General features: G+C 38.5%; 1 protein-coding gene across 1 annotated transcript; it reads right to left on the reverse strand.

Annotated features, from left to right (window-relative positions):
- Positions 1–5,862: 5,862 nt before the first annotated feature.
- On the reverse strand, positions 5,863–11,124 carry pcare1 (photoreceptor cilium actin regulator 1). The gene is made up of 2 exons (XM_020084539.2): positions 7,409–11,124; positions 5,863–6,609 (listed from the first exon to the last, which is right to left on the reverse strand). The coding sequence occupies exons 1-2, from the start codon at positions 10,747–10,749 to the stop codon at positions 6,486–6,488; spliced, it is 3,465 nt and encodes a 1,154-aa protein (XP_019940098.2). The 5' UTR covers positions 10,750–11,124; the 3' UTR covers positions 5,863–6,485.
- Positions 11,125–12,106: the final 982 nt, after the last annotated feature.

The following is a 12,106-nucleotide window of genomic DNA, read 5'->3' on the forward strand; positions in this document are numbered from 1 at the left end:
AGTCAGATCCAGACAACAGAGTGCAATTGCTGGAGCCATGACATCCATTTCAGAGCTTGGAGAGCAAAGCAAATGTTGATTTCACCTCCTGACAGGCTGCGCAAACACGCAATAACAATGTGGAGTCGACAATTATGAGGGGAACTCGCTCAGTAAACATCATGTTAGCTCCATCTCATTAACAGGGAAACAAACCAAAAATAATGAACAACATTACTACATAATTTAACTCGCCATTTACCTCCGATGAATAACGTGGCACAGCCCACGTTTTGATTAAGAAGTATTTAAATTTGATGAGAACGGCACTAGGCTGAACTTTCGGTACACCAGCCGCAGTGGCCTGGTTTTCTCCTCAGCTGGGAGGAGGTGCCGACACGTTTGCTTTTTAGATTGATTAAAAACCCCAGGTACATGTGAGTGATTTTAACATCAACTCCCTGTCAACACCCACACAAAGCCAAAAATGTTTAGGTTGCTTATTTTAGTCTTTCAGTTGTGCTGAATATAGCTATAAATGCTTAATACAAATTTTATTAATGCTTCATATTGACACTTCCATCTTTTTTCCCTGTGTTTTCTAATTACACTTCATTTCACGTGTCTCCAAATGAACATATCAAGTAAAGTTTTGTCTTTTAAATATCCCATTCCCTGCTAATGTTACTCTTTTGGCATTTTCAATACACTGTGTTGGTCTGAGTGCTCCTCTCCTCATGTTGTTATAATGCTCAACCCAGGACACAGTGATGCCACGCTGAGGTCAGAAATGTCCACTGATTGCTGTGTTTAGGACGAGCACGGTTTCTGAACATGAACAATATTACATTTCCCAGGAGGGGACAGAAGTTGTTGTTTCCGAATTGTGTGGCTCTCACAGCAGGTTTGGTGTTCTCTTCTGAAGCTGTTGAAAAGCACTGTACCCTGACAAATATCAATCACACTGTGCTTGTCCATTTCAAAGCAACAACCCTTAACCCTAACCCCCTTGGAACATTCCAGCGATAAACAAGAACTAACTAACTACCTCTGTCATTGATATATTGATGATATCTGTCATTGGAACTTCAGAACTAGAACACACAACCTGCTAAAGCTCTTACTTTACCAAAACCAAGGCCTATTTTTCTTGCAATATGATTGTATACAAAGTCAATGCAATGAGTCAAAGAGATTCACAAGTTTTCAAGTCACATTGGCAACACGGTAGACACACAAAATTCTCGGAGCTGTGGATAGTCTTGCGGACCCACACACGATGGCGAGATCCATTGGGTGAAAATTATCTTGCATTCAAATTTGCTCGAGTAACATGAGGCAAAACGTTTGTTGCGTTTGGTGTGAAAGCAGCATAAGAATGATCTTGACACGAACAAGCAACAAGTTGATTTCCCTTGCCATTTTTAAGTTGGAACAACTTGACAAAATCAAGTAAATACAATCGAGTGAAATGTTCAACTAGATATAAAGTAAACATTTTTCAAGGCAATCAGTTTCATGTAAGATTAATTTATCAGACTGTGCCTTGTGCCACTTGTGGCCCCAATGGCTGCTGTTTGGCTAAAGCCTTGTATTGTCTTATGCATTGCAAAAATCTCATATTGATCAGCCTTTTCGATATGTGTAATGAAATTAAGCTAAACCTTTTAGATTACCTTGAGCTAATTTAGTAAAAACTCTTAAACTGTAGAACCATCAAACGTCATTCCTTTCCAAGACAAAGGCTGTCTCCAGCAGTGAAAATCTACTCCTGTGTCACCCTTGTTCAGCTTCTATTCACTTCTTGAATTGTACACCTGCCATCCAACCCAACCTCCTCCAGCTGACATGAATAAATGTAGCACTTCATTTATTCAAAAATTACCTCACCTTGAAGCACAATCTAGCCGGAGATGAAGTTTCCTACAAAATAGATTCCCTGTTTAAGTTTAGGCTGAAATGTAATTTCTAGAGGACAAGGTTGTGAAATGGGACCTGATTAAGACCTGATTTCAAGTCTAAAACATACAGAACGCCCAATCTGGGAGCAGGCATCTCCATCATGGATAAAATGAAAACACTTCACATAGAGGCAATGGCTGTAGAGATGGCAGCATCAGTTGTCAGATCAGTCAACCTCAGTTAGTCGGTCACCTGTCAGACAGATGCCTGAGAGTCAGGTGGATGGAAGGTAGAGAGAAAAACAGAAGAAATCAGTTTACAGTCTTTGCTTTGCCTGTCATAGGAATAAGGCTTGGTTTAATTTCAGTTCCGTGTCGTCATATGTCGTCATACATGTATCCATGGCAACACTGAAACCAGAGCCCCCACTAATAACAAATCCCAGTTTAATCCCTGTACACAACCCAATAATCTATACATTTAAACTGGACTAGAGATCGCTGGCTGACCACACTCACATAATCATGGGTAGATGATATTAAACATGGTTGCAATTCATATCTAATGTTTATGTTAGGCTTACTGATTGTTTTTCTAATTTTTTTTCTCAGTATCTGCACATATCTCATCAGACGTGAGAAAATGTACCACAAATTGAATATTTTAATCTCATAATCTAATGATAACAAAGTGCATTTGCATTCCACCTGCGTCTGTGCATCCTAACCAGATTTAATGTGGCCGCAGAGGGATGATGGCAGGTGGATTGTGGGGCAAGACACCCCTCTGGTGGAAAACAGACTTCATTGCAGGCGTCACTGCATGCAGCCTGCTCTTGTTATCAAATGAGTTAACCCGAGGATGGATAATTGCTAATCTACAACCAGATTACTGAAACTCATTTACTGTGGTTGGCTTGATTTATTTCAGGGGAAGAAAATCATTTTCACACAAATGTTCATTTATTATTTAGAGGACAATAAAAAAAGTATTATGAATATTAATAAGAATTGTATTGTTATGTCCCCTCTGCTGTAGTGACCAACCTGTTCAGTTTTTCAAATCATTTTATTGTGTATTAAATGTTATTATAATTTATATAAATAATACAATAAGTATTATAGATATACTCATAGTTTAGCGAGGGTGTTTTCAGCCCTTAGATGGATGTACTGTAGGTGGGTTAAAAATGGTGGACATATTGTCATTTGATATAAGATGTGACCCTGAAAGTGTTTTGGTTGCTGTCGCTTTGAGCTGCACGTCAGTAAGAGAACTGTGTTGAGTTGTGTTGTACAAGAGTTGTACAAAAGCACTTTGTATAGATTCTTATGATCTTTAGGGTAGAAAATAATGGCATGTTATTGACAAATTAGATTATATTGATTTCAATAATATAGACCAAAATGTGTTAATATTGAATGCAATTCTGAGAATATATAACAATGTTTTAAGACGACTACAGTTTTGAATAAATTATTTAGGGTGCATGGATTGTGGGATTGAATAATGGAAATGTTGATTAAAACTTGAGAATATTAACTTATATTTTAATAATATAAAATATACTGTGTAACTGTTTTTTGAGAACACAGCATGAGTTTTCATCATTTGACTCCAAAGATTAATATTCAACATTCTTTGTTTAAAATAAAGGTATTTGCATTGGTGCTGAAATCTTGATCCAATATTTGATTTATTTAACAAAAGAATAAAGAGAACAATATCTGTTTTAATGATCCACACATCAATTGTACGGATTTCTAATTTTCTTTTGTTAGTATTATAAATCTAAAACTGGTAGTTGTGGCACATTTGAAATACATATATATATAGAGAGAGATCACAGTAGGCCACAAGAACACACAAAATGTTATAACAATATTCAGAGAGACATCTTTGGCCCTGGTGGTAAACCAATGGTGGTAAACCAATGGTGGTAAACCAGGGCCAAAGTATTAGTTTATCATGAATTATTTCAGTTTCTTTGATCCTCACATCAGAGTTACTCCTAGTCATGTTGAGTTTTTGGTTGCCAACTTCATTCTATTGATGCATTTTTTCATTACTGACTTAAATTGTTCAAAAGAGGCTAATGTTTTATTCAGTAAAGGAAAAACACAATCGTCAGTGCAGCTTCATTTCAATGCAAGAAATAACGGGAAATAATTCCACTGTCAGGTTCTTCATCAGCACAAGGCAAGGTGCACACATTATTATAATCCACTTTCAATTATGTGGTAATAAGCAATGTGTAAAGTGATGTAAAATGAGTGTCTGCAAAGGAACTGCTGGTTTAAAAGTGTTGATATTGTTGATGTGGCAAATCTGTCTCTGGAGAACTCAAGAACTCTGATCTCGACTCCCCTTGACATTTTCGAACAACCTATTTTCAGCTCTACAGAGTCATTCATGCCTCAACCACGCACTTGGTATTTGAGATGATGATGTTGTCTGGGCAATAAAGGGCTGCACCACAATTACCACTGCCCACTGTGGACGTTTACATCACAGTTATTGCTTTTAGTGCATGCTATTAGATGACACACATACTCACCTTTTCTCCCACAGTGGTAGTAATTTCAATGGGGCCTTGGCCACCATAGCTTTCACAGTTGTTACTCATTTAATTTTCAAATATGACAAAAGAAACCAAATTAAATGTTTAGATAAGTTTGAACCCAAAGTTGGCATGTATTGAAACATTGGGAATCACTGAAGAATAAGAAAATCCAAGATAAAACATTAATACATTTTGAAAATCAGTTTGTCTGTACAGCATCACTTTTAGTTTTGTTTTCTGTGATATTAGGTCTGTGCATGTGGCTCCATTTGTTTGGGCTCTTGAAGGAAGAGCTCTTCGCTTGTTTGAGTTCTGAGCCTTTTGGAGTCTAACAAGTTTTGTTCACATTTTTATACAGATTACCATCTGTTTATTTTTAGCAAATAAATGTCAGTGGAATTGAACAGAGACACAAGCATACTTCTGATTCTGGACATTTGTAGAATCCAGCAGCTCTGTGATTATTTTCATTATGGATGAAATCTGTGATTATTATAGTAATACTTTTCTCTGATCCGTAGTCACACTTCTAAATGGCTCAGTTTAATGTAAATTGAAATAAGGAAAAGCAGCAAATTATGACTGTATAGAGGCTGGTGCCATAAAATGTCTGATTACTTTTTAATAGAAAGTGGTTACAATGATTAATTCGATATTAATATTGTTTTTATTTCCTGCAGATTGGCTGAGATTAGTCCTTATATTTAGCTTTCATGTTATTTGTTGTCATAAAAACTCAAAAGGTGTTTAGTTTGTCCAGTCTAGACTAATGTAAAAAACATGGCGGCCTCCGTAGAGAGGACCCCCTCGATGAAAATACGGTATTTTCATAAGTATTTAAATATAATCGGCCTTTTCTGCGGTAAAGAAAACTACAATTCATACAATTTAGATGAAACAAACTAGTGAAAACATCATGAGGATTATCTTACATAAAATTTCTGCCAATAGTTCCTGTTCACCTAAATCTTACACACTGGACCTTAGTGTGTGCAGTGTGTGGAATTTGTGACGTTGCATGTTGCAGCTGAATACCCCTCACCTCATCCTCCCCTTCCAAACATGTAAGAGAATCTGTGTTAGCCTTCACTTGTCATAAAAACTCAAAAGGTGTTTACTTTGTCGAATGTGGGCTACTGTAAAAAACAAGGCGGACTTAGGGGAGAGGACCTACTCCTGATGTCAATATAAAGTATTTAAATATAAACGACCCATTCCAGGGTAACAAAACATTTACAAAAACATCACTAGGATTATTTTATATTCAATTTCTCCCAGAAGACCCCTTTTACCTAAATCTTACACACTGGACTTTTAAATAATAAAGTAAATATACTTTTCACCATTTCACCAATAAGATAGTAGTTACAACCATATAGAGTTTGGCTCAATAACTATTAATAAAACTCACAAATTGCTTATGTGAAATGATTGTAAGTGCCTTTTATTAACAAACAAATAGCAAAAAGTAAACATGAGAAACAGAAAAATAAGACTTTTCTTTTACTTTTCTTTAAGGTAACGGCAGACAGATATTTTTTAGATTGCAGCAAATGACAATAGAGAAAATGGCATCTCATGGAAAATAAATTAAAACATTATTAATAATAATCATATTAAAGTACATTAATGACATGGTAAAGGTTTCTGCAAAGGATGTGTATGTATGTGTTGTATTTTACTGGTTTTCCTGAGGCAGGAAACTTTTGATCACTGAGTCACCAAGACTCCAAATAGAATCTTTATTTTGACGATGTAAACACTGATGGGAATGAACTGAAAGTGTGAGTGAATGTATTTCTGAAATACATTCTATGCAAAAATAAATTCAAAAGCATATATATTCACATTTACAGTGAAGTTTAGATAAATAACATTGAAACACAATTTAATTAAAGATGAATTGGAGGTGTGCGACCACAACAAGTGGCTAGAATTAGCTCTTGGTCTATTCTCAGTGGAATAAACGCCATCAACATCACCTTAAATCCTTTGTAAAGCCTGCTAATCCATAATCCCACTGGCCCTTCATTGGCCTCCCTTAGTCTCTGTGAAAGGCTTGACCAACAACACACAGATCCGGGTGTGATGCAGAGCGTGGTGTAACTCCGAGGTCTGATTGGCTTCCCCATAAGTCATCGTACCTGATTGGTTCATCGTCCAACCTATGAGAATGAATGCAGAATGTTGTCAACGGCAATTAAGGAAGTGGGGTCAGGTGGAGTTGTGTCATAAATAATCATGAGTGGTGCATTACTGTGATTAGCAACATAAGTTCACTCAGTTACTTTATTAAAAAAAGGCCATATCAGTGCAATATCCTGTTAAACTGGGCATTCACTTTTGTACTTTATACTGTGAAAAATAATCTATTAATGTTGAATTTAAAATTAATAGTATAGTGGAGTTGACTACATCTTGAAAACAGGTTATCTTGAAGTCCAGCTTGGACTATGGCAAAGAAAAATCATTGAAAGATGATCTACTAAAGTAATGTAAACAGCATTGTCAAATAAGTTAAACTATTTGAAAAATATATTGTTTCTGTGGCAACTGCATTTACTTGTTTCACAAAGTTATGTCAAAGTTTAATAGTTATTAACTTATTGTAATGTGTGTTATACAGTGGGGTCCAAAAGTTAACAATCTAAGTTACTTTGAATTTGATCATAATAACTGGAATGAACTCCAACAATGTTAATACTGCTTTGTTTTCCTAGTCCTTCCTGAAAACTCCAACTTTAATGAGTGATTACTTGACAGCTAAACTAAAGTCATTCGCCATTTTAATTCAGAATCGGTACAATATTGTTCTTGGGGGGACAAATTAACAAGAATAGTTTCCACTCGATCTATAATTTTTCCAAAGCTTTGCATAAAACTAAGGTACCTTTAAAATAAAACCCTATCCAAGATGGACAAGGATGCCATATTGAAGGATTAACATGAAAACAAAACACTCACCCCTGTGAACTTATTGCTGGCTCACTCCCACATGTCTCAGCCACAGAGACAACTGGTGTTCTTGGTGGTAAACTTAGACTTGGTCTTCGGTCTGAATGACTACGTCTGATGAATGGTCGAGGTCCATGAACAGATACAGGAAACCTTCCACGATTTCCCGAAGGACGTGAGACAAAAGACACCCCGGTAGAGATCCATGCTTGAGGGGGTTGAGGAATGGAGGCTTCAAACAGGGATGGGGACACAGGGCAGAAGACTGAACGGGCATTACTGATCATCCGAGCACTAGATGAGTCTTCACTACTATTCTCTCTTGACCATCTTTGAACTTTTGGTGAAGCAGGTGGAGAAGGTGCTTTGAAAGGGTACGAGGAGGTTGAGTTTGAGTTGATGATGTTTTGCTTTGTAACAGGTGGGCTAGGGAGCCTCCTCTGAGCTGCTGGAGGTGTGGAGAGTTCCCTATTAACTGGGGGGCTAGTTGAACTTGGTGGGGTAGGTTGCCTTTTAAAGTTATGGGGACTGGGAAATCTCCGATATAAACTGCTTGGTGTAGAAGGTGTGGATGGTAACATTCGACTCCTAGACTTAGTTGGGGTGGCAGGTGGTTGGCTATTGACTCCTGAAGAGGGAGGCAATATGGACACTGTATTGTTGGGTCCAGGCACTGATAGGTTGCCACCATCTTGAAAGCCTACTAATCCTTCTTGACTGGAAGGTGAATTGTTTTCTACATAACTTGTTGATGATCTCTCTATCTGAGAGTTTGAAGAGTCTCTTGGTTGTGTAGTCTTTCTTGCTTGATGGTGAAAAGAATGACTTTCTTTTCTTGGGTCTGCCTCCAGTTGGGCATCTTGTTGGCTAAAGTTTGATGGAGTAGACGTGTCCTGTTGATCTGCTCTAGCAAGAGAAAGCTTAGAAGCTTGTGGTAAGCCTCCTTTGCTTGGCAGCACTGTCACTGACTGAACTGAGGCCCTTAATTTTTGCGATACAACAGTCCTTTTTAACAGAGGCGACTTTCCAACTTTTGTTGCCCCATCATCTGCTGTACCAGCTGTAAGATTTTTGGCACCCTCAAAGGAATTGTCCATTAATACTTCCAGTGGAGGCGGGGGAAGACTATCCAGATCTAAATCATCAGTTTTCTCAGATGAGATGTACTCATGCCTACAGCTAGTTATCCCAGCACTTAGCACGGCTTCCACATTTCCTAACCCAGGTAACACAGGAACACCACACTTCCGCACTCCAACGAGAGGCCCCAGAACTTTAGGATTATCAAGTTCCTCTATTCCTTGACTAAAGGTATCAATCAGTTTTTTGACTGAATTCCTGCCTCTGTGAAGACCTGATGATGGCCGTGGTGATGAAGGAGGGCTAGGGGGTGGTGTGGCTCTCATAGGACCCTTGGGTGTTTTTTTGTTCTTTTGTGTATCGTCTTCCACAACACTGGCTACCACCGTTTTTTTATTGTTGCTCCTTATTAAGTCCACTTTGCCTTTAAGTTGTTGGGGATTGCTGCGCTTTTCTAAGGATTGCAGTTTGCGATTTATTGCTGGAGACTGTGCTGGTGAGCTTCCTTGATTTTGCTTAGATGGAGCTGTCCTGTTTACTCCTGTTTTGCTTTTACCCATCCTCTGCAACCTCTGGTTTAAATCCTTCTGAGTCCTTTCTAGTTCGAGCAGAGTAGGATCTTCACCTTTGCTCCGTAGAGATTCTGCTGACCGGGAACGTTGCTGTCTAGCCACTGTGGTCTTTTTTACTGATGCCTTCTGAACAGGTGCTGCTGTTTGAGGCCTCCTTGGACATCGTTCCTCCTCATCTGTCCACTGGCGTCTACTGGTTTTGGGACTGCCTGCTACCTTTGATTTGGCACCAGCATTCTGTGATGGGACAAACTGTATCCTACCACTTATAGCATTTTTCATTTTGAGAGTCATTTCTACATTTTGAGGATTCTCTATGCGCTTTGGGAGTAGGCGACGTGGCTGCTGTTCTTTTTCTACAGGTGAAGAATTTGATCGCGTTCTAAACCTAACATGAACTACTCCCATGCCTTTCTCCATTTCCTCTTCATCATCATTGTCATCTTCCTCCCCATCATCTAAAGAGACTGATCCTAGTAATGAATCTCTTCGGTCATTAGCCCTTATGGTGCATGTAGAATCTAGTGAGTTGAGAGAGGTGAGGGAAACACTTGGACTTATTTGACTTAGAAACGTTTGCCTTGACACCCCTTGTGTAATGTTAACAGGTGTAGTTCTATTTGTTCCAGTGGACTCACAGCTCTCTCGTCTATGGCGTCTATCAAATCCAGAAAGCGATTCACTTTCAGCCCCAATGCCACTGTCCTCACTAAGCAGAGCAGAGTCCTCTGGCCCAGGCTTGCGCAGAGAGGCCATTTCAATACGAGATAACAGTTGCATTAGCCTAGTCTCTACTGTACGTTTGGCTTTCAGTTTCTCCTCTAAAAGCTCTGAAACTGAGGCAAAGTAATCCATTGCCTCCTCCAAAGCAGAATCCCCGATTCCACCAACAGTCTGGCTCACATTTCGCATTCTCTGTGTGGTGTACTGAAGCAGCTGCTGCAACAAATCCGGTGGGGGCTCAATATTAGCAGAGCCAGACTTCAGAGGTGGAGAAGATGAAAGATTTTTCATTTGACTTGTCCAAGCAAGATGTTCTCCATTTTCTTTTAAAACTTTTTCTCCCTCATCTGCTACCTCTTCCAGGCCCTGAATTATTTCCTCGTAGCGTAGGGCCATAAAAGCAACCATAGGCTGCACAGAAACCTGAGTTTGGGTTGCTTGTTCCAGAAGTCCAAGCAGAACATCATACTTGTTTATACTTGGATTTAAAAAGGCATAAGCAGCTTGGTGAGCTTTTACCAGAGGTTCTGGGAAGTCCACTTTGTTCTCTGTGTATAGCTTGTCTTTGTCTTTCTTTTTAAGAATTTTCCCACCCCTGTTTTTCTTTGTTTTTCTGCCAGACTTTTTCTCGATTACATCCTGCGTGTCATAATTTTTCTCTTTTCTCTGGGACACTGTGTTGTTGTCCAATCCTTGACTCCCCAGTTTATCCATGTTTACTGCTTCTGGTGCAAGCTCAGTAACAGATCTCTTTTTTTGTGGGGTCATATGTGCCTCCTTTTGAAATACCTGGGTTTTTCCAGCTGTCTTCCACTCCTTTGAATCCACATCTGTAGACAGAGCTGATTTTCGAAGATTTCCATCTTCAAGCAGAGACTGTCTGGGACTTTCTTGAGGTGCAGCCAGCAGCATTCTGCTCTTCCTCAGGGAACCCAGAGTCCCAAAATTGTTACCTTTGGATGGTGAGCAGCCCATTTTAAATGTTTTTTTAAAAGAAGCAGATTTTTATGTCGTTTTTACAGCGTAGTAAATGATGGAAAGAATAGTCACTGTCCTTAGCCATCTGCTGTATCTGTCAGTTTCAGCTGACTGAGGTTGTTGAATCTGACAAAAGACCTTTCCAGGAGAAAGCTGACAAAACAAAACATTGAGAAATCCATTTTACAAATCCCTTCCAAAAGTCATAGATAGGAAAAGTAAATCCCCATATTAGTGGTCATGTTTATAAAAAAAGATTCCTTGTTGGGTGCTCTGAAACATCCCTCTGTATCTTGCAAAGAACAAGCAGCTGAGAGGATTAGTGGGGCTTTCAGTGAACTCCCCAGCGTGCACATATGTCACGTTAAAGCATATAAAACTCACCTACTTGTAAGTCTGTAAGCTCATTTGTGTAATGAGGGCTGGCCTCAGGTGGCTTTTTATAGCCGACAAAACAATATCCTCCCATTTAGAACTAGAAGAAAATCAACTCCATCAAAATAAAGGTGAAAGTATTTCACTCTCAAATGTGCTAGAAAACATGCTTTGATTGTTATGGTCTATCATCATCTTTATGATATGGAAACAACATTATGTCATTATAAATCTGTTTATGGACGCTTGTGTTTACATTGGCCATATTACCCAAAAGACCTAAATGCTGTCATTCAGTTATATTTGGAGATTATGTGTTTGTCTTTTGAATTAAATTAAATTAAATTAAAGTATAGCATCAGATCATTGGAGCAGTGAGGCTTTTAAAATAACACAAACTATTTCCTCTGGGTGTGCGGACACCAACTGAAATAGAAAACGAAAAAGTGTTTGCAATCTTTTTTGTTGGGACTTTCTTTTGTAATTCTCCAAAGAAAATGACAAAAGATTAAATCAAATGACCAGGAAAAATCTAATTAAATGAAATTGCACTGAATTGTATTGGGATTGACCTATTTATATCTTATATATTCATTTGTTGCACTGTCCCATCACTAGCCTACATCCAACATTTACAATAATTTAACAGTATGTATTTCAAATGTTACTTTATTCACCATCTGCTCTGTGTCCTGCTATCATCATAATATGTCACTTGTACATGCACAATAATCCTTATAATGTGTTATCTCAGGTATGGTGTAGAAGACATCTGATTATTCATACCAGGTCCTTCATTTCCTACTTGGGAGCAGGTGTTATTCACATATGACTTTCTACAACTTTGCATACACATTTTAGGCTTCCACCAAGAGAAGGGAGGTTCTGTGAGTCTTTTGTAGCAGGAGGGTCAGGGCAGGCTTTATAGAGACTCATTAACCTCAGCATTAACAAAATGTCATAGTCACAGCGACAATGT

Source organism: Paralichthys olivaceus, chromosome 12 (assembly GCF_024713975.1).
Source record: "Paralichthys olivaceus isolate ysfri-2021 chromosome 12, ASM2471397v2, whole genome shotgun sequence".
Classification (NCBI taxonomy): Eukaryota; Metazoa; Chordata; class Actinopteri; order Pleuronectiformes; family Paralichthyidae; genus Paralichthys; species Paralichthys olivaceus.

What these genes read in the sequence shown, in the direction of transcription:
- pcare1 (XM_020084539.2), bottom strand. Translation starts at nt 10,749, where the DNA reads ATGGGCTGCTCACCATCCAAAGGTAACAATTTTGGGACTCTGGGTTCC. An exon ending in CCAGCAATAAGTTCACAGGG is followed by an intron (nt 6,610 to 7,408) that starts GTGAGTGTTTTG and finishes TCATTCTCATAG; the next exon opens with GTTGGACGATGAACCAATCA.